The sequence below is a fragment of the Polypterus senegalus genome, chromosome 17 (assembly GCF_016835505.1).
Source record: "Polypterus senegalus isolate Bchr_013 chromosome 17, ASM1683550v1, whole genome shotgun sequence".
Classification (NCBI taxonomy): Eukaryota; Metazoa; Chordata; class Cladistia; order Polypteriformes; family Polypteridae; genus Polypterus; species Polypterus senegalus.
Window position 1 is genome coordinate 2,638,320 of NC_053170.1, and position 25,758 is coordinate 2,664,077.

Consider the following 25,758-nt stretch of genomic DNA (forward strand, 5'->3'; position numbering starts at 1 on the left):
TGGCATTTAAAGAGTGGCACACTTTGACAAAAGAGACAAAGCAAATCATCAGGGTGAACTTGGCGTCTTTCAGGATTCTACATCATTTTTTTGTTTTATTCATATTTTCAATGTGTAAGAATTCACTTTTGAGTTCCCAACTAAGACAACCAATCAATTGGCAAACAACCCCTGCTGCCCCCTGCCAGGACATCAACATGGATGTGCAACTGGCTTTTCCAGCAGAGTCTGATCTACAGGCCACTTGGCATGAGGGACTTACTGCATAACTGTGGTGGACTGGCGCTCTGCCCAGGGTTTGTTTCCTGCCTTGTGCCCTGTGTTGGCTGGGATTGGCTCCAGCAGATACTCGTGACCCTGTAGTTAGGATATAGTGGGTTGGATAATGGATGGATGGACTTACTGCATAATACAGGATCCTCGTCTGAGCCATCGGGACAGTCCCGTAAACCATTGCAGATGGAATTCGAGCTGGTGCAGTTACCGTCGTAGCACTGGAACTGACCACGTGGGCAGAAACGCACCGGGCAGGTCGTGGGCTCATCTGACCCGTCTCTGCAGTCCTTCTGCTTGTCACACTTCCACCAGATTGGGATGCACCTGCAAGAAAACCAAGGCTGGTCTGAAAAGAACTTCCCTGCGCCCTCCTGGCACCTGTGACGTTAAGAAGGTTGTTTTGGGGAAGTATCAGCAAAAATTACATTTTCATGGAAATCTGAAGATAACTCAACGGTAGTCTATGGGCCAAATAGCATTGGCGATGACACAAACGTCATAAAATGAGTCACAGTGGCCAGACAGAGAAACCCCACCTGAGGAATTAAGAAATGGTTGGCACACCTGCCTTCATGACCGGAATAAACTGTGGAGTCATGGAGATGAGGGAGAAACTTTGATGGCCTTTAAGAAGGATCTGGATGAGATTTGGGGACAGCTGAGCTAAACAAATGGACTCAATGGTCTCCTGTCGTTTGTCAGGTTTCTTATGGACCTCCCCGGAGGGCTAATAGAGGAGAGGGGCATCAGGCTGCAATGTATACTGGGATCCCTGCTAGCTGTTTACCCTGTTTGACCACAACAGATGGATGGTCAGGCAAGGTGCAACTTTGAGTAACGAACATTAGAACACTCGAGACGAGATCAGGCCATTCAGCCCAAGAGAGCTCGCCAGTCCTCTCCACTTATTTCTTCTAAAATAACATCAAGTCGAGTTCTGGAAGTCCCTAAAGTCCTCCTGTCCACCACACTACTTGGTGACTTATTCCAGGTGTCTATCGTTCTCTGTGTAAAGAAAAACTTCCTAATGTTTGTGTGAAATTTCCCCTTCACAAGTTTCCCACTGTGTCCCCGTGTTCTTGATGAACTCATTTTAAAGTCATCACCATCTCGATCCACTGCACTCATTCTCTTCATCATTTTAAACACTTCAGTCAGGTCTCCTCTTCATCACTGTGAAGGCTCAGCTCTTTGAATCTCTCATCATAACTCATCCCCTGTAGTCCTGAATCAGCCCAGTCGCTCTTCTCTGGACCTTCTCTTGTGCTGTTATGTCCTTTTTGTAGCCAGGAGACCAAAACTGCACACAGGACTCCAGATGAGGCCTCACCAGTGTGTTATAAAGCTTGAGCAGATCCTCCTGTGACTCCACACGTCAAGGCGCTATATAATCTAACAGTCTGTGAGCCTTCTTGATGTCTTCTGAACACTGTCGGGAAGTCGATAGCTTAGAGTCCACTACGACTCCTAACTCCTTCTCTTAAGGTGGACTCTCGATTTCCAGACCCCCATTGTGTATTCAAATCTCACATTTTTACTCCCTATGTGTAATTCTTTACGTTTACTGACATTAAGTTTCATCGTCCACAAATCTGCCCAAGCCTGTCTGCTGTCCAAGTCCTTCTGTGATGATATAACGGATTCCAAATTATCTGCCAATCCACCTATCTTGGTATCATCTGTAAACTTCACCAGCTTGTTCCTTATATTCCTCTCTAAATCATTTATTTATATTAAAAATAGAAGCAGCCCCTGCACTGCCCCCTGCTGGTCACCACTCTTAACATCACCCAGTTCTGATGAGGTTCCTCACACCATCACCCTCTGTGTCTGAGCCAATTCTGCCCCCACCTACACCCCCCACCCTGAACTCCCACTTCCTTTAATTTGATGCCCACCTCTCAGGTGGCACCTCATCAAATGCTTTCTGAAAGTCCACATCAATCATCTCCTCTGCTCCACTCCGGTCGTATCCTTTTGTTCTTCCTCCTAAAATTCCAGCCTGCTAGTAAAACACGACCTCCCTCTTCTGACCCCACACTGACTCTCCATTCAAACTCCTGTCCTTCCCAAGTGTTGCTCAATCTTCTCCTTAATAATTCCTTCCATTAATGTTCCTGTGCTGCACGTTAAGCTTACTGGCCTACAGTTGCTTGGCTCTGCCCGGTCCCCCTTTTTATATAATGGGATGATATTTGCCATTTTCCAGTCCTTCAGAGTCTCTCCAGTGCGCAGTGACTTCCTACAAATCCGTGTCAGTGGTTTCAATCTGCACTCGCCAGCCTCCTTCAGCACTCTGTGGTAAATATGATCTGGTCCTGGTGATGTGTTTGATTTCAGCCTATTTAATCAGAGCTGCGCTTCTCTCTCTACGTTTCCAAACCCCTCAGTACGTCCTTAGTAGTCCCTGTTACTACTCAGAGGTTATCCACTTTCTCACTTGTGAAGACCTCAGAAAAATGTACGTTTTGGCATCCGCTATTTCACTGTCTCTATCTTTTAATTCCCTTTACTCTCTCTGATGCACTTGGTCTCCTCCTTAACTGATCTTTTACTACTAAAATAAAATACTGAAAGAATCTCTTGGGGTCGTCTTTCGTCTTATCTGCTATTCCTCTCCAACTGTCTTTTAGCCTCCCTGATATCCTTCTTAATGGTTGCCCTCATGTTCTCATAAACTCCACGAGGTTTATGGATGTGGTGAGAGAGGACATGCAGGTGATGGGGCTAGCAGAACAAGATGAAGAGGACAGGAAGATATGGAAGAAGATGATCTGCTGTGGCGACCACTAATGGGAGCAGCCAAAAGAAGAAGAAGAAGAAGAAGAAGTCTCTTTATGGAGCACCTTGTGCCTCAGTTGATTGCAAAGAATTTCGACTTACGGGGACCCTTAGGGATTTTAAACCTTCAAAGTTAAAGAGCACGTCGGGAAGATAAAAGAAGGTCGAGCGACAGCGGCTCACTTTTCATTGTCGGCACAGCGGAACTGAGTGCTGGAGCAGTCGGGCACGCACTGCACCTTGAAGCCCACGAAGATGCCAATGAAGTGGTCGGGACACTCGCAGGTGGCTTTCCGACCACCACCAGCGATCAGGCACAGGTGGCTGCAGCTCTCGGCCTCCGGCTTGTCATCACAGGGGTTCTTCCCTGGAAGAGAAACAGAAAAGTGGTCAGTGCCTCCAACCTGAGGGGGGCGCCGTGACTAAAAGTAAATTGGTGAAGGCTGAGGAAGGCCAACGCGAATGGCCTGTGAGTCGCACTGCAGACGCGTGGGGTGGCAGGCCGCCTTCTGCCTTTCTTTTTTTTAATGGTGAGCACCACACCTGACCGAGCCACCATGGTGGGCTCTCTCAACTAACTTGGCAGAAGAGGAAAGTGACACTGATAGGCAAAACTGTCCACATTAACTGTTCATCTGATTTAGTGACGACGTTAATAGGAGATACCTGAAGTTCAATCAAAATCCAAAATAAAATTGAGCTAATGAGGCCAAGGATTTAAAGTTATAGTAGAATGAACAGAGAAACGTAACTTTTAGAGAAAGCGGTGTGGACGCGAGGGGTCGCCGTTGCCCCTTTAAACCCAACACGGGGTCAAAGCGCTGGCAAGGATTTTTAATTCTTCCTTCTCCAAAACTGTGCCCTTCAAGCGCCACAGCCACCAAGAGACAATTAAATAAAGAAGCACGATAGTCTTCTCTTTCTCCTCCACACCTCCCAGCAAGCCTTGTCCACCTCCACCCGACTCCGGCTCGCCTGCTGGGTCTTTAGCAGTCCTCGACCCGGAAGTGCTTCTGTCCTTCCGTCCACGTGACTTCTGGGTCAGATGGAGAAGTTGAGTTTTCTTCAGTCCGGAGTTCCATCCCCATGACTCACTAGTACATCCGGGCTTTGGGGAAAGCAGGACTTCCCAGGTCCCCGTGCAGCATCTCCAGGCGGCACACAACGATACCCAGCAGAGCTGAGATACCAAACTCCCAAGTCCCAGGATACCCTGTGGGAATTCAGGGCATCGCTACATTCCAGGGAAGCTGCCATCTAGTGGTTTGGGGGAGGCAGTGTCCACAAGTAGCTGCTGTGACTGTAGATGGCGCTATACCAGCGCTTAAGCCGACACAGACTGACACGGGAGGCACACAATGTCTTCCCCGTCCCCACGAGCCCACAACACAGTCCAAAGCACAACGCTGCACACAATACTTTCCTTTCTTCGCTCTCTACGGACTTGTCGTCCCAATCTGGAAAGGGAAGGCTGATCAACTACAGGGGGATACGACTGCTCTCGGTGCCGGGTAAGGGCCTTGCTAGGGTCGTCCTCAATAGGATCTGTGATCACTTGCTCACCTACCAGTGACCGGAACAGTCTGGTTTTACGCCTAAGAAGTCCACCATCGACCGTATCCTGGCACTGAGGGCTCTCATGGAGCGCAAACGCGAATATTGGCAGCGTTCGACTCAGTTGATCGAACTGTGATCCTGTGGGACATCCTGAGACTTCACGGGATCTAAAAACATCACACTGAACTGCCACTTCTTTTAATTTGATGCCCACCCTCTCAGGTGGCACCTCATCAAATCCTTTCTGAAAGTCCACATCAATCATCTCCTCTGCTCCACTCCGGTCGTATCCTTTTGTTCTTCCTCACAGAATTCCAGCCTGTTAGTAAAACACGACCTCCCTCTTCTGACCCCACGCTGACTGTCCTGTCCTTGCCATGTGTTGCTCAATCTTCTCCTTAATAATTCCTTCCATTAATTTTCCTGTGATGCCCGTTAACCTTACTGGGCTACAGTTGCTTGGCTCCGCCCGGTCACACTTTTTTATATAATGGGATGATATTTGCCATTTTCCAGTCTTTTGGAATCCCTCAAGTGCTCAGTGACATCAACCTAATCAGAGCAGTGAAGGCCTATGAGGTGCCCACTTCTTGATGCGCTCATGCTACTGGAGTCACCTGGCATGTCACAGACGGGACGGTCATATGGTGGCATACACATCGGTTTTAGTACAATCTCACACAGGTCTGGTGAGGTCCATCATTATACAGTAACCAGCTGGTCAAGTAAAGTGACCGCACCTGTGATGTAGTGGCGCCATATTGACTTGGTACTCTGACCGGTGTAAAGTACAATACAATACAATACAATTTATTTTTGTATAGCTCAAAATCACACATGAAGTGACGAAATGGGCTTTAACAGGCCCTGCCTCTTGACAGCCCCCCAGCCCTGACTCTCTAAGAATATGAGAAAAAACTCCCAAAAAAACCCTCGTAGGGAAAAAGTGGAAGAAACCTCAGGAAAGGCAATTCAAAGAGAGACCCCCTGACCAGGTAGGTTAGGCGTGCAGTGGGTGTCAATACAACACAACACACAGAACACAACAAATCCTCAATACAGTATAAAAATAAAAATTTTAGAAGTACAGAGCAGAACTCAACAGGAGATGATATCCCATAATATGATTTGGATTTGTTTAGAGTTCTGGAGACCTCGGCCATCAAGCCACCTCCCACTATTGGCCATTCCGCAGCTGAGTCAGCACTGGGCCAGCCAATCCGATGAAAGGACCCCTCTAATGAAACTGAAACATGGCGGGTCGGAATCCACCAATCAGGTGTCAGCATCTGATGACCAATTCACATCATCATCACCATCGCTTGATATGAGCAGCGGTTCACTTTCAGTTTGTTCTAAAACTAGCCTTCCCGCTTTGCATTTTCCATTGTGATTCTGGTTGAATGCTCCGCCCCACTCATGAATATTGATGAGTTACCATAGAGTGAGAGAACACATAGAAATATTCTTTGCAGCAAAATGCAATTTCATGTTTTCCTCTAGAGGGCAGCAGAATACCGAGCCTTATTCAGGCTTAGCATGTCACTCGGGCCTAACCGTAGTTACACTTGGGTTAACATCAAGGAGGTGAATAGAGAACCATAACCTGATCTAAACATATTTCTAGAAGAATCTATTAACTCTAATAAGAGACAAAACAAAATGGCCTCCTTTCACAAGGCACAAAGGAGCAGAGCAATGAAAAGCACGCAGGGTCAAGACCATTGAAGTAAAGAGGAGCTCAAGAGCAGCTGCAGATTACGGTAAGTGAAGTCACAGCATAATGCATATGGTAGTGACAAAAGAATGATATGTGACGTCCAGTGAGGGTCGGTCCCCCTAACCTGCCCTGGAAAGGCCTAACCTAAGGCAGCCTGGACACAATACTCCACTTGCTGGCTTCAGCCTAAATGGGCCTAAAAAGAATTTTTGACTTTAAAAGTTTAAAATATTTTTATTGTCTCAAAAACACACCACAAATGAAGATACATTAAGGGCAAAAAACATTGTGATGGACACCTGTGGCCCTTTCCCAGCCAGGAGGCCAATATATTGGAAGGACCAGGGAAGCAGATGTGCACAAGACACTGCCAACCCCCGGAGTGCTACATGGCAGCCCTTGTGGGTTGCAGTGGCACCTTGGATCCCCACTGGGCTTTATGGGAGTTCGCTGCCACACTGTTGGGTTCCGTGGATGCCACCAGGGGGAGCTGTGGAGGTGGCAGAGCCCCACCTGGGAGTGATTCCAGATCCGGAGCCCTCCCAGGAGCAGCACAAAAGGAGCCGCCTCACTTCACTCGGGGAGCCATAGTCAGGAGGAAGAGGACGAAGCTTGCCAGAGGAAGAGTCGAGGCAGAATGAGGAAGAGAAAGGAAAGAAAAGAAAGGACTGAACTGCACTGTGCTTTGGTGCTTGGGAACGGAGGGGAGTGAAAGAAAAGTGCATCCCCACCATAATAAAAGTGTGCCGTGTGGCAAGACTTGCGTCTGCGTCTACCTGTGTCGGGGCTGAGCAGCTGGAGACGCAAGAAGCAGAAAAATGACAAAAAAATGTAAACAGAAGGCAAAAAGAAGTTGCCTAAAAATTCCCAGTAAGTAATCCAGCAAACCAGACTGCACAAAAATCCAAGAAAACCAGAAAATCAACACGAGGTAATCTAATCTGAAGGCAGAGGGAGGAGCCAGCAGCAGTGATGTCAGAGTGGCCCCGCCTCCTGGGGAGGGCTCCACCCATGAAACACAAGCAACGGCTGCACATTTAAAGATATGTGATGTATGCAAAAAAATAAATAAAACACGACAAAAAATATGAAAAATAGTTCAGAAATAATCAAAACGAGAGGAAACAGAGCAGGTATAATACAAAAAACAATGAGAAATAAATGAAGAAACCTTCCGAGAACAGCATGGCGAGGCTCAGGGAGGTGCAAAACCTCAAATCAGGAAGGAGCCGTGACGCCTTACCCCGTGGCTGGCGGTAGGGATGATAGACATGGATGTCGTTAGGCTTGTGGGTGATGTTCATCATGGACAGGCGCCCAGCTCCGGTGTATTTATGGGCTGTCTCGATGGTCTTGGTGTTCCAGTCTGTCCAGTACACCATATCCTCAAATAGAGTGAGAGCATAGCAGTATGGGATGCCGCCACTGATGGCGATGTGCCGATTACTCCCATCCATGTTGGCGTATCTGTGGAGAAGGCACACGGTTACTACAGAAAAGACAATCGAGCAAATGTCTCCAACAGGCACATGTTTTTGCACGCCAGGCTAAGCGGTTTGTAGCCAAAATGGACTGCAGAGGCAGGCATTCAGCAAATCACCCACACGCTGAGGAAGGAGCGTCTTACTCGAGGTAATCCAGATGGGCGTCAGTGAAGAAAATCTTGTCTGTGGTGTAGTCAATGGTCAGGCCGTAAGGCCACTCGATCTTCGTGGTGATGATAGCTGATCTGTCCTGGCCATCCATTCCAGCCCTTCCAATGAAGGCTTTCTGCCCCCAGTCCGTCCAATACAGCCACCTGAAGACACAAGAAAACGGGACAAGACTTGATGATGGATGCCATCCATTCAGGTGACTGCAGAATTGACGCAGCAGCACCAGAATTAACCAACCAAGGAAGGTGACTGGCACAGATGAAGGTAAACCATCATTTCAGAGCCCCCGGCAGCCCAACCCACAAAGAGCAGGATGGTGTCCCGTGCCAAGCAAGGTAGCAAGAAGATGAGAAGGCCCTGCTTTACTCTCGTTTATTACCGAAGTGCACACTGTGGTCTTTGGCCAATACCCCCAGGCCGCCAGATGGAGCCCTCCCTGCAGTATGGAGGTGCCCCGAAGACCAGCAGGGAGTCACGGACTATGTAGTTTTTATACACGACCCTGCTGGATACCACAGGGGCCGCAAGAGGGAGCTGCAGGGAGGACCGAAGACTCATTTGTGCCCTTTAACCCGGAAGTGCGTCAGAGGAAGAGCGACGTGCTTCCGGGATGAGAAGAAGGACTCGTACCTGGGGATTGGGAACACTTCCGGGTCAGGGAGGATTAAAGGACTGTGGGAGTCAGAGGATTGGTTTATCGTTATTGGTTGTTTAGTTATATGAGTATAGTGGAGGAGAGGGAGCTTTGTGCACTGTGGCCAAAAAAATAAAGTCATCATTTGGACTTTTTCCTGGTGTCTGGAGTCATGGACAGGGGTTCAAGGGTGCGATACAGCCCTAAACGGTCACAACACTTACAAGAACAACGGACCGAATCCCACAAACGTAGGCTTCACCTGGGTTGTGTTTTTATCCCTGGCCAATTCCTTTCCTTTGCCTTTTTCATTTACGTTTCAATTATTTAAATTATTTAGTGTAATTACTTCTGTGAAGGATGTTCTGTCCATTTATCATTTAGTTAATATATTCAATGCATCCTTGCTTTTGTTACATTTCAAGATATCAATGTGCTGCTTCATGAGACGTCTTTGTGGTTCATGTGGCTTTTTAAATAGCTCACCCTCAAGAGGCGGGGCCACCTGTCAATCTCCTTTGACTGACTGCTCCCAGCCCCGCAAAGGCTCATGGGAATTGCGGTCTCTCTGTGGTACATTGTATGCACTTGGGTATTGGGGAGTTCCCTCCTTATTGCTTGCTCTCGTTCTTTGGGTTTTTCCAACTTTTTAACATTGGTTTTCTTTGCTCTGTTTAATGATTTTTGACTTTATGCCTTATTTGGCTCTGTTGACCTTTTATTTCCCTTTTTTCGTGGTACCTCTTAATTTTATGAAGATCCGTACCGGGACTTAGTTCTGCTCCAGCTGGAGTTACACGGTGGTCCCTCTGGTGAGACGCTTTGAGCTTTTCTGAGAGTTTTGTTTGGTACTTTAATCCGTTTGACTCAAAGGCTTTAAGCCTCCCATTTTCCTGGGTCAGATTTGCCTTCATTTGTCCTGCAGGCTTTTTGGAGTCCTCTCCCCTTAACTGGAAGATCCATCCATCCAATAATCCATTACCCAACACACTATATCCCAACTACAGGGTCACGGGGGTCTGCTGGAGCCAATCCCAGCCAACACAGGGCACAAGGCAGGAAACAAAGCCCGGGCAGGGCGCCAACCCACCGCAGGGCACACACACACACACACACACACACGGGACAATTTAGGATCGCCAATGTACCCAACCTGCATGTCTTTGGACTGTGGGAGGAAACCCACGCAGACACGGGGAGAACATGCAAACTCCACCCAGGGAGGACCCGGGAAGCGAACCCAGACGGGTCTCCTTACTGCGAGGCAGCAGCGCTACCCACTGCGCCACCGTGCCTTAACTGGAAGATGATTTTGTAATTCAATTCTCTTCTGTCACTCCTTTGTGAAGGCCTGCGTTTCACATATCTGTGTTTTCACTGATGAAGACTGTCAGGTTCTGCACAAATCACCATGATGGGAGCCAGAAAGTGGATTACGTCAGAGTCTTCTTGGACTTCATTGCTGGCTTTAGTTTCATTTATTTTTGTTTGCTTATTTTGTTGTTCCTTTTCTTTGGAAACTGTGATATTTCTTACCAATTATGTTCTTCACTTCTCACTTTTTGCACATTTTTAATTCTGCTTGGCTCACGAAACTCAAAAACAAGGCCTCAAGATTAAAAAAATCTGGTCTGTTAGGCCAGTCGTGTAGTCTGGGATGACCCTTTGGGGTGGGTGCAGCAGGCTGACTTTGGGTTCTTTACATTTCTAGGCCTCATTGGAAGCCTTTTTTGTGGACCCGGCAGGTCGTAACCAAAGTCATCTTTAACCTTCTAGGTTTTGGAATGCCATATAAAAACGGTTCACCGAGTGGGACGGCATTGTGCTGCCATCTTGTGGATGAAATAAGATCAAACTGCGAACAAAACATTTTATGGTGCTAACTAACTCTGTGGTAACTCATCCATATTTATGAGTGGGGTGGATACTTCAAACCAACACACTTACACACACACACAATCAAAAGGTTTTCAGTCTTTACTACAAAACACTTTGGGGAAGTAACATATTAAAAATGTCATTTTTTGGGTGGAGTGTCCCTTCTAGTGCAGAGTCCAAAGTTACGGATTCACCGCTCAACTGTGCGCTCTCAGTAATTGAAGGCCTTCTGGTTTGTGACTCTCACTATTCCACGTCCCGACTTTTGTTGACAGTTTTAGTGACAACACTTATATGCCTCTTCGATGGCACAAATGATGTCCCTTTGTGCATACACTGCAGACTTTATGGGGTGAGTGCCCATTGTTGTACAGGGCATGCCCACTTTCACTTTTACAAATGGCAGCCAGCTGGTACAATGGGGTGGGGGTCCCCTCTTGGGCTCTGTCAGTAAAACAAATGGCTCCACTTAGTTGTACATAATTATATTATCATACTTTTACGACCCGTGTCCCCCTGGGTGTCCGGAGCTCGCGCCCCTTTACCTGTCACAAACGACGCTGCTCTGGGCCCGTAGCACCCAATGGACTGACTGAATGAGGCCTCTGAGAGCCGTGGTCCTTGTTCTCCACCTAAAAAAACCTTTACCACCAAATAACGAACAACTCTTTGGTGAGTTTCATGTTTCAGAATTGCTAAATTGCTCGTGAAATGAATTTTCGTGAATTGATTTGCTCATCACTAACTTATTATTATTAGAGGCAGACAGCGTCCTGACTGTCACGTGTGTAGAGCTCATTGAAATATTATTATTATTATTGTTATTATGGGTGGCATGGTGGCGCCGTGGGTAGTGCTGCTGCCTTGCAGTTAGGAGACCCTTAAGGGTTCGCTCCCCAGGACATCCCTGTGTGGAGTTTGCATGTTCTCCCCGTGTCTGCATGGGTTTCCTCCCACAATCCAGAGACATGCAGGTTGGGTACATTGGCGATCCTAAATTGTCCCGTGTGTGTGTGTGTGTGTGCCCTGCGGTGGGTTGGCGCCCTGCCCGGGCTTTGTTTCCTGCCTTGTGCCCTGTGTTGGCTGGGATTGGCTCCAGCAGACCCCCGTGACCCTGTAGTTGGTATATAGTGTGTTGGGTAATGGATGGATTGATGGATGTTGTTATTATTATTGTTATTACTATTATTATTATTATTATTATTATCATTACTATTATTGTCATTATTATTATTATTATTATTATTATTATTATTACTATTATTATTATTATTATCATTACTATTATTGTCATTATTATTATTAGTATTATTATTATTATTATTATTTATAATTACTATTATTATTATTATTATTATTATTATTATTATTATTATTATTATTATTATTATTATTATTATCATTATTATTATTATTATTATTATTGTCATTATTATTATTATTATTATATTTTATTATTATTATCATTACTATTATTATTATTATTGTCATTATTATTATTATTGTTATTATTACTATTATTGTCATTATTATTATTATTATTATTGTTACTATTATTATTATTGTTATTATTATTATCATTACTATTATTATTATTATTATTATTATTATTATTATTATTATTATTACTACTATTATTGTTATTATGTACTATTATTACTATTATTATTATTATCGTTACTATTATTATTATTATTATTGTCATTATTATTATTATTATTATCATTACTATTATTGTTATTATTATTATTGTTATTATTATTATTATTATTGTTACTATTATTATTATTATTATTGCTGCTGTTGTGTCTGTTACATGATTAATGAATGGCTACAACAGAAGCCCCTAAATGAACGCCGGTCCTGTCGTTACTCCAAAGACCCTCAATGATTTCTCTCCCCCAAACACTATAAGCCTTCAAAGCTGCCAGTGCTGCCTTTCGGCGAGACCCCCGCTGTGACCCCCCCAAGGCGTTTCGTTTCATTTCATTAAAGCTGCTGCTGAATCTTTCAAGCGTTGTCAGTGGTGGGCTGTCTTGAATTGTTTTAGGTGGTCCTTCCTTATTGTCCGGTGTACACAGAGAGCATTGTCATTTTTTTATGTATGTCTTTAGTTCCCCCCCACCCAGACTCTATGACTCGGTGCCCGCCTCACGTACCCCAGCTTTGGATTGACCGCCACAGCCTGCGGCCTTTCGAAGCAGTAAGTGTGATTTGGCCCCACGCAGTCGCTGATCAGCTTTCTCCGGAAGCGCCCGTCCAGCTCGGACACGTGGATGGCTCCTATGGTCGCGTCCGTCCAGTACATTTTCCTGTATTGGTAAAAAAACAAAAACATAAAATGCAGTTGCTGCTTTCAGCTGTGCCTCCCTGGAGAGATGGCAAATGATGCCAAGTGGCATAGACTGGGCACTCGACGCCCGATTTATTTGGTTATTGTCCAAACTGTCTTATCCCAGTGCTTCAATCTGAAATGCCACAGCCAAACTCAGCAGTAATGGGTGCCAGTCAGCAGCTGACCCTGGACAGAATGCCAGTCCACTGCAGGGCACACCCACTCACGTGGCTCCAGTCCCACCTCAGAGTCACCAGACATGCAGAGGATGTGGAGAAAACCCACAAGCACTTGGAGGGCACACGCAGAATCTGCATTAGACAATAATTGGGATTTGCACCCGGGGCTCTGGAAGTGGGGGGAATCAGCAGGAACGACTACTAAAATGAGGTTCATGAAACATCAGGGCCATCGCGGCAGAGGCCTTTCTTTACCTGCCCACCCAGTCGATGGCTAATCCCTCTGGCTGGGGCACATTGTGGTCAATGACGGTTTCTCTGCCGGTGCCATTGAAGAACATCCTCTCGATTTTGCCTTCCCCGACATCAATCCAGTAGAGCCTCTGCTCATAGTGGTCAAAGTCCAGTGCCACTCCGTTTGTCAGGCCCTGCAGAACGATGGACAAGCTGCCGCCATCCGTTGTCAGGTTCCGAATGTAGTAGCCATTGCTGAAGAGCAGGTAGGGCTGCACGGGGCTGTTGTGGCGGCAGGTGTGCCCGTCGGGCTCTCGGATGTACCCACTGGCGCATTTGCAGTGGAAAGAGCCGACAGAGTTCTCGCAGATCTGGCTGCATATGGCAGGGGTCTCGGAGCACTCGTCGATGTCTTCGCACGCTTTGCCGTCGGGCATCAGTCGGTAGCCTGGCCAGCAGGAGCAGTAGTAACTGGTGAGGGTGTTGGTGCAGTTCTGGGCACACTGGCTCACAGCCACATCGGCACATTCATCCACACCTTGAGGGAGACAATGAAAGAGCAAACATGAATTGAAGTTCCAATGAGACATACTGTAGAAAGGTGGCACCGCGGCCCGCTGTCGGCTCCTTGTGTCTTTCAGAGGCATCCTCACTTGAACCCGAGTCTGCTGCCCGCTTTATATGTGGGTGACTTCACTCAGAGTCACTCCATAGAGAGGCAGTGTAGACGGGGGACCTATGGGGCTGGGAGGTCCACGGTGGGTACGAGGTCCTGTATTATTGACACGCTCGCCAACTCGACATCGGAATGAACAGGTAAGGTACGGGGAGGGGGGTTCAGGTTTGGGGGTCTAGTTGCACAAGGAGCTCCACTGTCAGCTGGCTGATGTTCTTGATGAGCCTCACGGAGGTTGCTCACTTTTAACTCAATTTCATTGAGGGGGTCTCAGTTTATTTGGTGTACTTGGGGCCTTCAAGTTCTAGCGACACCACCGGCTCCTTAACTTTATCACGGGCACTTAAGACCCTAAAGAAAGATCCAATTTAAAATCCTCGACTAAACTCCACGTCTTCACGTCTACAATGTGAAGCTTATTATAGAAAAATAATCAGAGGGTCCCATCGTCTCAACTGCAGCCGATCCGTCGTGCGTCACGCTGTCGACACTCTGGGGTCCTGCAATGTTTGGAACTCCGCTTGTCACACGATTTGTGCTTTCATTCTTGTTTTGGTGTTACGGTAAAATTGTTGGACGATTTTTATTTCTTCTTTGCTGGCCGTATTTGTTATGGTGTAGCGGGGGTCTCATCCCTGAGCCGAGTGCCCTCTCTTTATATTACCGCTCTTTACGTACTGCTTTGTCATTGATGTTTCTTCAAAGGAATCCACCCCAAACCAAAGGTTGGCACCATCACCTAAGGCATCTCCTCCTTTTCTTTCTACAGACTCAATGACTGCCAGTCTACCTGATGCCACTAGTGGATCATCGTCTCCTGGCATCGCCCCTTCTGGTCTGGCGCCCTCCTAAGGGGCAACGCCGCCATCTTTGGAGCAGTCGAACTCGGACTGTCGTCTGGGAAGACACTCAGGCCTTGATGCTTTTTGTCTCGCTTCTTGTTTTCTTTTTTGGGCAACAAATATTGGGGTTCATCTCCAAGGCGCCCCAACTCTATTTAACTGTCCTTTGGATTTTGTTACTATATTTATATATTTTTATTGTATATATGACAAATTATTATATAAAATACATCTTTTGTGTATTTTTCTTGATGTATTTATCATGAATGTCTATTAAGTTAATATTATGTAATCATATAATAGTCTCTAGGGTGGCACGGTGGCACAGTGGGTAGCCTCACAGTTAGGAGACCCTGGTTTACTTCCCAGGTGGAGTTTGTATGTTCTCCCCGTGTCTGCGTGGGTTTCCTCCCACAGTCCAAAGACGTGCAGGTTAAGTGGATTGGCGATCCTAAATTGTCCCGTGTGTGTGTGTGTGCCCTGCGGTGGGCTGGCGCCCTGCCCGGGGTTTGTTTACTGCCTTGTGCCCGGTGTTGGCTCCAGCAGACCCCCGTGACCCTGTGTTAGGATATAGCGGGTTGGATAATAGATGGATGGATGGATAATAATCTCTTAACTAGAACTATATAATCTCATATACTGTATATATACTGTATGTATATATATATATATTTATATAAAATAAGTCTTGAGTATTTTTATTGATATAATTTGAATGTCTATTTAGTTAACATTATATAATCATATAAAAATCTCATAACTATATAATCTCATATACTGTATATATACTGTATGTATATATATATTTATATAAAATAGGTTGTGTGTGTTTTTGTTGAAATATTATGAATTTCTGTTTAGTCAATATTACATAATCACATGATATAATCACACATACTGTATATAATATATAACATATAAATAATATAGCACGTACTGCACATGATATATCACATGTATTACATAGAATGAGTGTGGTGAGCTGGCAGACGGTGACAGGACTGGTGTTCCATTGTCGTCGTGTGACACTTGTGACACTTTGTCAGCGCTGCGCTGCTCCTGTGCATATAAATTGAAAAATCTTTGCAGGCGGTGGCTAGAAACAAATCTTTTAAGGCAGTTCTGGTCTGACTGGGCTTCACTTTATTTTCATTTTATTTATTCATTTTGTGTTTTTGTTTTGTGAATTTCTTTGCTGTTTATGCAATTGAATGGGTTTCTGTTTTTGTCCTTTTGTATTCTATTAATCTCTATTTAATATCTCATCATTTTGTGTTTTGTGTTAATTCTATGCTTTATTATCCTGTTTGTCATTTTAAAGGAGCAAACACCACCCAAGAACCTGAATTAACAGGAAGAACAACCAACGGAGAGTAACTGGCAAGAGCAGGACTATTTCTGAATTCTCTTTTCTAAAAGACGAGTCACCAAAACAATGAGATCAGTCCGCCTTAATAAAAAGCGAAGTGTCTGCTTTTCAGTCCCATACCAAATGGCGTATGACAGAGACATACTCACTGCATGGCGCACTGCCAGTGTCAATTCTGAGCTCCACAGCGATTGCTCAGATCGCAGCCCCGCCAGTTAAAGATAAAATAATAAGCAAAACCCAGCAGCCACAGGGGGGCATCAGGACTGGCACTGGAAATCCACTGGTCTAAATCTGTTCATTTGAGGGTCCCACATCACCAGGATGGCTCCACTGGCACTTGCTCCCCATGGTTGAACCTATGGTTATGTTGCCCGGTTTGCCCCCCTCCCTCGATTCCTAAGCCACGTCTTACCACATCTTCTTTCGTCACTCATGTCACTGCAGTCATTTTGTCCATTGCAGACTTTGTGTAGATCGATGCACTCCCCTGAGCTGCAGTGAAACTGGCCCGGTGCACAGGTGGGCACCGGGGTCAGGCAAAGACTGTCCAGCTCGTCCGAATTGTCCCAGCAGTCGTTGTCTCCGTCACATATGAACGCACTTGGGATGCACATGCCGTTCTGGCACGTGAACTGGCTGGCGCTGCAGGACGGGTAGGTGCAGCCCTTCTCATCACTGCCATCCCCGCAGTCGTTATGCCTGTCACACCTGTGAGGAGACAAGAAATGAAGAAAAAAAAAAGGCGCTGGGCATCTAATTGAATGTCAGAGGACCACGTTCAGATGCCATCAGCAAGTGCACCACACCTGAAATGGAGAGGGATGCACAGACCGTTGGCACACCGGAACTCGTTGGCGTGGCACTGCCTGGTGGTACAGTTCTGAAGCTCGTCGGCTGCGTTGCTGCAGTCCCGCTCTCCATCACACACGTAGGATTTGGGGATGCACCGGGGGCCTGAATACCAGGGAAGAGGGCAAGTGAACTCGTCCGGGCGGCACGTCACCTCATCTGGAGAGACGAGAGAAGTCAAGGCGATCAAAACGAAGAAGAATCAAAGTTACAGGCCTCGGCGCCCCCCCCCCAGCTCCCCACTGCGGATGAAAGACAAAAGAATAAAAGAAAAAAGTGTCACGGTCACGGGGGCTGGAAAGGTTTATGGTGACGTTTCACTTTTCAACATTTTTTGTGAATTTCCGGATTGATTTGTTAGGAAAAACCCAAAGTGGCTGCGGACTCGTTACTTGCTCTCCAATGAAGCACCTGAAGGTTCAGTTATTGTGCAAATATAACGAGCAAAGTAAGCCCATTAAACGCGCATCACGCCAGTTCTAACACAGGTGGCACACTTTTATATTTTATATTAGCGGGATGTCTGGTGCCGCCCCACCAACTCAAATGTTTGGAAGGAAATGTCTTCTCCTGTACAAATGAATATATGCAGAATATAGCGGAGACGGCTTCAATGCTGGGAACTGGCGCCAAACTGGGAGCCTCAGTGTCATCGGGACGGGTTCATCCCCCAAAGTGAGGAGGCTAACAGCTGATCGGTCGTCCTGTGCTATGAGGGTTAGGGTTAGGCTTGGGGTCTTTCCATACTCCGTCTCATCAGAGATGGGTGCACAAAGGGCCACCCAAATGTCACTTTCTGTGTCTATCACATGCCCTGCCCGGGTGTCGCGGTGATGGCGTCTGTGAAGCCTCGTTTTTCATCCGATCTCTGAGCGATACTTTCAGTGTCCTTCTCTCCGTTGGACGCTGTGCCTGGACTCCATACCTCAGAGCCAAATACCAGGGCAGGGAGCGTGTTTGCTCTTGCTTTAGTGATTTGGATCTCTCGTAATGTGAGCTTTATGGGGTTGAGAGGAGGCCATAGGGTGGCATTCGGTGAGGGTTTCAGGTAGACAGGCCTGAGACTGGAGGGGGTCCGACTTTGGACACGAGGACTTCTGGCGTTTCTTGCCCTCCATTCTAAAGGAGCAGACTGGACAATAAAAATCTTATATATAAACGCGTGGAAGTGTGTGTGTGTGTCTGTCGGTCGGTCTGTCTGTCTGGGCCGGAAGTACGAGGGTACAGCATGAAGCTGAAAGAAATCGACATTGTCATCAAAACAAAACCGCCGGGCAAAAGAGCAACTTGCTTAGCTGGTGATACAGAGCTGATGCGAGCGACTGATTGAATTGCCAGAATCCATGATTATTAGGAGCCTGGGCTTTTTACAGCTCAGGCCTGCATAGCCAGTAATGTATACTGGTCAAAAAAAACGAATGGCACCCTGTTTAATGAGAGCACAGCATCAAGTCAATGACACTTGGGGGCTATTGATCTGGTCAGTGACGTAGCAGGGGGGCTTGTTCATCAGTTTCAGCTGCTTTGGTGCACTAGAGGGGGCAACACTGAGACGACCCCCAAAACAGGAATATATGCTTTAACAGCTGGAGGGAGGCCACGGACATTTTTCCCCCCTCATCTGTTTTGTCACTCGTTTTGAATTTGTCTCCAGTCTGCGTCACTACTGGTAGCATGAGGGCATACCTGGACCCTACAGAGCTGGCACAGGTAGTCCAGCTTCTCACATCAATACCACGTGGCATTGCCAGAAGGTTTGCTCAAGGGCATGGAGGAGATTCCAGGAGACAGGAGAGCTGGACAGGGCCCCTCGTAGAAGGTCCTTAACCCATCAGCAAGACCCACCGGAGAAACAGGATGAGCACTGGCAGAGCCTACAAAATGACCTCCAGCAGGCAGGCTGGCCACTGGTGTGAATGTCTCTGACATCTCAAACAATCAGAAACAGACTTCATGAGGGTGGCCTGAGGGCCTCTAGTGGGCACCGTGGAGCTTGATTGGCACTGCCATAGAATACCAGAATTGGCACCCTGTGCTTTTCACAGATGACAGCAGGTTCACCCTGAGCACATGTGACAGATGTGAAAGGGTTTGGAGAAGCCGTGGAGAACGTTATGGTGTTCAGCATGAATGGGTCTGGTGGGGGGGTCAGTGATGGGCCAGACCTCTACAGGCGAGACAACGGTGGGCACTGCAGGACTGCTATTAGGTATTGGGAGGAAATCCTTGGACCCACTGGCAGACTCTATGCTGGTTCCTCCTGGTGCCTGACAATGCCCGGCCTCATGTGGCAAGAGGATGAAGGACTTGATACCATTGATTGCCCCCCCCACCCCACCCCATGTTCACTCGCCTGGCACCTCTGGGTGGGACATTATGTTTCGGTCCATCCGACACCTCAGCCAATCCAGGAGCTCAGTGATACCCTGGTCCAGATCTAGGAGGAGATCCACCAGGATGCCATCTGTCATCTCATTAGGACATGGACGGGGGGGCAGTGTCTGGGGCGGACATACAAACTACAGGGTGCGATTTGAAGTTTCGGCCAAATGGACTCACCTGCCTGCCTGCCTGTCCCACCATTTCCCCCCTTTGTCTTTGAGTTCAGCCCTCTCTCTGTCGGTTGATCTTTTCATTTCCATCCTTTCGTTCCTCACACGTCACCAGATCAGACCATAGCAGCAGAGACGGCCAGCATTCCCATTAAGATCTGATGGGTTCTCATTTTTTTTGAGCAGTTTATAAATCTACAGGTGAGGACGGAGTTGGTTTTGTTTCACCTGAACTTACAGACTCAGAGGCCACTTCTTAACTGGGCCGCCTTGCAGTCCAAAATTACGAGAAGGAGGTAAAAGACACGAAGGCCAGCGCTAGTGAGGAGTGAAGCAGCCTTGTTTCGTTTCCAGGGCACAACTGCCTTTTTATTCCCCATAAATGTTGTGAATTGAGAAGCAGAAACAAAAATCAAGGGCTGGGGTCCCAGAAGACGCTCGCTTTAATGTTGCGGCCCAAAGGTGCCATGCAAAGGGTGGCCTCGTTAGCTAAAGAAGGAAACCTCAGAGGGGCGGAGCTCCATTCTCTGCAGAAGGAGGTCCATCCATGATTGCCGACTTCCGGTGAGGACTTTGGTTAAATAGGGCGGAGACTGGAAGGGGCGTGGCTTGGCCAGTCGTGACCGTCCCGTGATTTCTCCGCTCTTTTCTAGCCCAACGTAGGCAGTTGGCAGCAGCACACAGGGCCGAGGGAGTGAGCACATTTGGGGCATTATCTACCCTGGGACGGCGGAGGGCAGCCCTTCTGGGTTGCTACAGTATCAAAGATTCCCGCAGGGCATGCTGGGAGTTGGATTTGGGGCATCCCTGTTGTGTTCTGTGGGTGCCATCAGGGGGCGTTGCTGGTTCATTATCTGGCCAGGATGCCTCTACGCTGGAAGGACCGAGGGAGGGAGTGTATCCAGAGCATTACTACCCTCCTGGAGGGCTAAGTGGCAGCCCCCCTGGCTGGGAGCTGTAGTTTGGTGTAGCCCTGTTGTGTTCTGTGGGCACCACCAGGGGGCGTTGCTGGTTCATCATATCGCTGGGATGCCACCTGGGTGGAATGAGCAAGGGAGGCAGCATATACAGAGCATTACCCCCCTGGAGTGCTAGGTGGCAGCCCCCTGGGTGGCACTGGTGCCTCGGACTCCCACAGGGCTCCATGGGAGCTGGAGTTTGGTGCAGCCCTGTTGTGTTTCATGGGCGCCACCAAGGGGTGTTGCTGGTAAATTATCTGGCCGGAATGCCAGCTGCGTGGAAGGACAGAGGGAGAGAGCACATTTGGGTCATTACCCTCCTCAGGCAGCAGCACACCAGCCAATCAAGTCAATTCGGTTCTACGGCTCTCCTAACAGGATGTTCTTATAAATCGGTCAAGTGGGTATCAAACTACCAGAAGAACCACAAGACACGTGTCACAGGCAAAGTCTGCTTATTTCTTTCTTTTGCTTAAATTCATTTTTAAAACTAAATGACGGGTATGAGGACAGGGAAACGCTTCCAAATAAGAACTGAACCTCGTTCTTCTCGCCTCAACAGTGTGAAGTTTGCTGGTCACTGAACGCCATTTTTGTTTCACAGCTAGCAGCCTAGTTGACCGCTGGCTAAATGGACTTTAATGGCGGGGCTGTCCCAGGAAGGAGAGTGGCCGAGACGGGGCACAACGGTCGCAGTGAATCCCCCCAGCGGGGAGCGTGTGTCACGTTATCGGCCGAGTTACTGATTATTTTATTCTCTCTTGTCCATCGTTTGTTATGATCTTCTACTCACTCGCCTGACGCCTCTGGGTGGAACATTGTGTTCGTGTCCATCTGATGCCTCAGCCTGTCCAGGAGCTCAGTGATACCCTGGTCCACATCTGGGAGGAGATCCACCAGGATGCCATCTGTCATCTCATTAGGACATGGGGGGCATACAAACCACTGAGGACCATTTGAAGTTCACGGTCCCAGTGAATCCCCCCAGCGGGGAGCGTGTGTCACGTTATCGGCTGAGTTACTGATTATTTTATTCACTTTTGTCCATCGTTTGTTATGATCTTCTACTCATTTTGAGGGCTTTCTAAGCCAGAGAGTCTTTATTTTCCGGTTATCTAAATTGTTTGTCACAAGTGACTCCACTCCGTCGGCCCCTTGAATGTCCTGAGGAGGACGTTAACTTGAATCATTACTGCAAGCTGATCCTTCAACTTACAGGGAGAACTTGGTAGTTGGTGACAGGATTGGCACCCCATCCAGTGTTCCAGTGTGGTGCCGAGGTGTCGCCCGTTGCACGGCTGCACTCGGCTCCTAATTTGGGACCCTGAGGTGGTTCATCGTGTGGCGAATGCGGCGACGCGCTTTACCGGTGCAGAGTCCCAACTGCCAACATCACCAAATCGTTTCGAAGTTGTGTCATTTTTTTTGGTCAGATGCACAATCAAACAGAAGATGCCAGGAGATCAACTAAACTGCAACAATACTGGAGCGTGAGACTCAAACCGGAGAAATGGCATCCAGAGCATTACACAAAACTCCAGAAACAGATTCTCCACTTTAGGAAGCCCCCAAAATGAGTAGAAGGTCATACCAAACAGTGAATAAAATGAATAACACAACCAACAACATGAACCAGGCAAGCATCTCTCGTCTGTGGCACATCGGTGGACACCATCCCACCAACCCCAACAGCAAAATACCCCCACGACCCCCTTTGTGACGACCTACCGCAGTGCCGGTCGCTGTGCTCGTCGCTCATGTCTCCGCAGTCGTTATTCCCGTCACACACCATGGAGGCCGGGATGCAGTGCCCGTTGGTGCAGGTGAACTGCTCAGGGTGGCACGTTTCCACAAGCTCCTCTGCAGAAGACACAAGAATTCAATTCAGTTTATTTCTCTATGGCCCCCTTCGCTGAGTACGTCAGTCAGTCATTCTCCACATCACGGGGGTCTGCTGGAGCCAATCCCAGCCAGCATAGGGCGCAAGGCCGGAACAAACCCCAGGCAGGGCGCCAGCCCACCACAGATCAGAGTACGTTCTCAGCTAAAATAAAATGACAAACCTTTTAAAATCGGAATTACACATAAAGATAGTTACAAGATCCAAATAATGCCCGCCCAGGAGGAGAGGAAAACAAGAACGTAGGCAACAGCGTCAATGGGGAAAACAAACCTCTGGGGGTCCGCAGTCAGTCAGACACCATCAGAGTTGGTGAATCCTCCCCTTTTCCCGGATTCCAGTCTATTTTGTTACTCTTCCCGTTGCCGTCTACATGTCATTTCATTCGGTTGGATGCTCTCTTGTCTTTAAGAAGCGTGCGAAGACCCTCTCGTTCGGTGAGTTTCTGGTTTGTAAATCTGGGAATCGAAACTCACTTGAACTTCATTCTGAGCTCTCCACTTGCCACCTTGTCCTGTCACACTTGTTTAAAAAATGGAAGCCAATGTTGGCTGTTTGATGAGCGAAATCATCACTTTGTGACCAGAAGTAATTGATTACACCTCAAGTGAGTGGTTATGGTTGATTCTTTCTTTCTTTCTTAATTATACTTTGTAGACGGGTGCAGAATTGGCTCAGACTCAGAGGATGACGGTGCGAGGAACCTCATCAGAACTGGCTGATGTTAAGAGTGGTGACCAGCAGGGGGCAGTGGCGGGGCCGCTGCTATTTTTAATATATAGAAATGATTTAGATAGGAAAATAAGGATCAAGCTGGATAAGTTTGCAGATGATACCAAGATAGGAGGAAGGACCAAGGGAGGCAGCATATCAATCAATCAATCAACATTTATTTATATAGCACATTTTCATACAAAAAAAATGTATCTCAAAGTGCTTTACATTATACAGAGCATTACCCCCCTGGAGCGCTAAGTGGCAGCCCCCCTGGGTGGCAGCAGTGCCTCTGACTTCCGCAGGGCTCCATGCAGCTCTGTTGTGTTCTGTGGGCGCCACCAGGGGGCGCTGCTGATTCATTATCTGGTCAGGGTGCCAGCTGGGTGGAAGGGCCGAGGGAGTGAGCACATTTGGGGCATTATCTACCCCGGGACGGCGGAGGGCAGCCCTTCTAGGTTGCTACAATATCAAAGATTCCTGCAGGGCATGCTGGGAGTTGGATTTGGGGCATCCCTGTTGTGTTTTGTGGGTGCCACCAGGGGGCGTTGCTGGTTCGTTATCTGGCCAGGATGCCTCTACGCTGGAAGGACCGAGGGAGGGAGCGTATCCAGAGCATTACTACCCTCCTGGAGCGCTAAGTGGCAGCCCCCCTGGCTGGGAGCTGTAGTTTGGTGTAGCCCTGTTGTGTTCTGTGGGCACCACCAGGGGGCGTTGCTGGTTCATCATATCGCTGGGATGCCACCTGGGTGGAATGAGCAAGGGAGGCAGCATATACAGAGCATTACCCCCCTGGAGTGCTAGGTGGCAGCCCCCCTGGGTGGCACTGGTGCCTCGGACTCCCACAGGGCTCCATGGGAGCTGGAGTTTGGTGCAGCCCTGTTGTGTTTCATGGGCGCCACCAAGGGGCGTTGCTGGTAAATTATCTGGCCGGGATGCCAGCTGCGTGGAAGGACAGAGAGAGAGAGCACATTTGGGTCATTACCTTCCTCAGGACGCTAGAGGACAGCCCTTCTGGGTTGCTATAGCACCACAGAGTCTTGCAAGGCATGCTGGGAGTTGGAGTTTGGTGCAGCTCTGTTGTGTTCTATGGGCGCCACCAGGGGGTGCTGCAGCTGCTGCTCAGCCCTTAATTGCAGCACTTCTGCCATACCCGGACGTGCTGGGTCAACGAGCACCTGGAGCACTTCCAGGGTGCCTTATGAAAGGAGGCAGCAGCCGCTACTCCGGAAGGCAGAGTTGGAAGGAGGGAGATGAAGCTTGGCAGGAGGAACGGAGGAAAAGTGGAAGAGACGTGCGCTCGATGTTTGTGACTGTGCGTGGGAAAGAAAGAAAAGGAAGAGCATGTGCTTGCACTTGTGTCCCATGTCTGTCTGTGTCGGGGTCGGGGCGGCTGGTGCACCCCCTGGTGGCCCACAACCGTCTCTCGTATTGCGCTCCGCTCCTGTTGTTTTGTGATTTTCTGGGCTCGTTTGCTTTTGGCTTCTTTTCTCTGCCTCGTTCTTTTTTTGTGAATCCCATAAATCAAAATCTTAAGGAACTTTGGTTTGATTTGTCTTGGAAAGCAATGGCTTTCCTCAGCACCAATTATGGGCGTCCATCCACCTGCCCACCAATCTTCTACTACTTGATCCTGATCCGGGTCATGGGGGCAGCAGGCTAAGATGTCCAGACGTCCTTTTTGCCCACCACCACCTCCAACTTCTGCAGAGAGATACCGAGACGTTCCTAGGCTAGCTGGGAGATCCAGAGTGTGTGGGGTCTGCACCTGAGGTGTCCTTCTGGTTGGATGTGCTCAAAAGACCTCCACGGGGAGGATTCCTAATCAGACGGCCGGACCACCTCAGTGGCGGAACAGCAACTCTACTCTGAGCTCCTCCAGAATGTCGGCGCTCCACACCCTTCCTCTGAGGCTGAGCCCGGACAACCTGCACAGGAAACTCATTTCTGCTGCTTGTATCTGCGGTGAAGTTCTATCAGTTGCTGGCCATAGGCCACCGATGTCCTTTGTCATCGATTCTGCTCATAATTTTTATGGACAAGATGTCTAGGCACAGTCAAGTGGTGGAGGGGGTTCATTTCGGTGGCCCCTAGGATTGCATCTCTGCTTTTGGCAGATGAGTTTCGTCTGGTGGTGACCTCAGGTGTGAACAGGGGCAGTTGGCAGCTTAGTGTGCAGTGGTCGTGGTGAACACCTCTAACTCTGTGGCCTGGAAAAGAGTGGAGGGCCCTCTCCAGGTTGGTTGAGGAAATGCTACTTCAAGCTGAGTTACGTATCTCGTTCACAAGTGAGGAAAGAAGGAATAGGTGGGTCAGAACGGCGTCCACAGTCATACAGACGTTATGCCAGTTAGTGGTGGTGAAGACAGACCTGAGCTCAAAGGCCAAACTCTTGATCTACTGGTCAATCTTTGTCCTACGTTTGGGTATTTTAAGTTATTTTGCTATTTTAAACTTTCTGCCTCATTTTAGAGCCGTGCAGGCTGGCTGCCTGCCTATTCAGTTTTGGGCTTGGCACTCTGGGGTGAGGCCTACTAGTAGAGTGGGTCTGGCTTTGGAAACTTTTCAGGCCCTTTTTTACAATTTTTGCGAGGCAGGAATAACAAACAGACTTCAGCCAACTGTCGGACCACCCTTACCTGGGC

At 48.0% G+C, this 25,758-nt stretch overlaps 1 protein-coding gene across 1 annotated transcript in view; it reads right to left on the reverse strand.

Moving 5' to 3' along the window:
• Nucleotides 1–25,758, reverse strand: part of lrp2b (low density lipoprotein receptor-related protein 2b) — a 184,999-nt gene that overhangs the window by 57,452 nt on the left and 101,789 nt on the right. The window contains exons 48-56 of the mRNA XM_039740545.1: nt 22,228–22,359; nt 16,946–17,147; nt 16,552–16,847; nt 13,271–13,787; nt 12,661–12,813; nt 7,962–8,132; nt 7,578–7,801; nt 3,241–3,424; nt 404–600 (exon numbers count right to left, since the gene is read on the reverse strand). Of these exons, the coding sequence (XP_039596479.1) occupies nt 404–600; nt 3,241–3,424; nt 7,578–7,801; nt 7,962–8,132; nt 12,661–12,813; nt 13,271–13,787; nt 16,552–16,847; nt 16,946–17,147; nt 22,228–22,359 (2,076 nt within the window). The remainder of the gene's footprint in view (nt 1–403; nt 601–3,240; nt 3,425–7,577; nt 7,802–7,961; nt 8,133–12,660; nt 12,814–13,270; nt 13,788–16,551; nt 16,848–16,945; nt 17,148–22,227; nt 22,360–25,758) is intronic.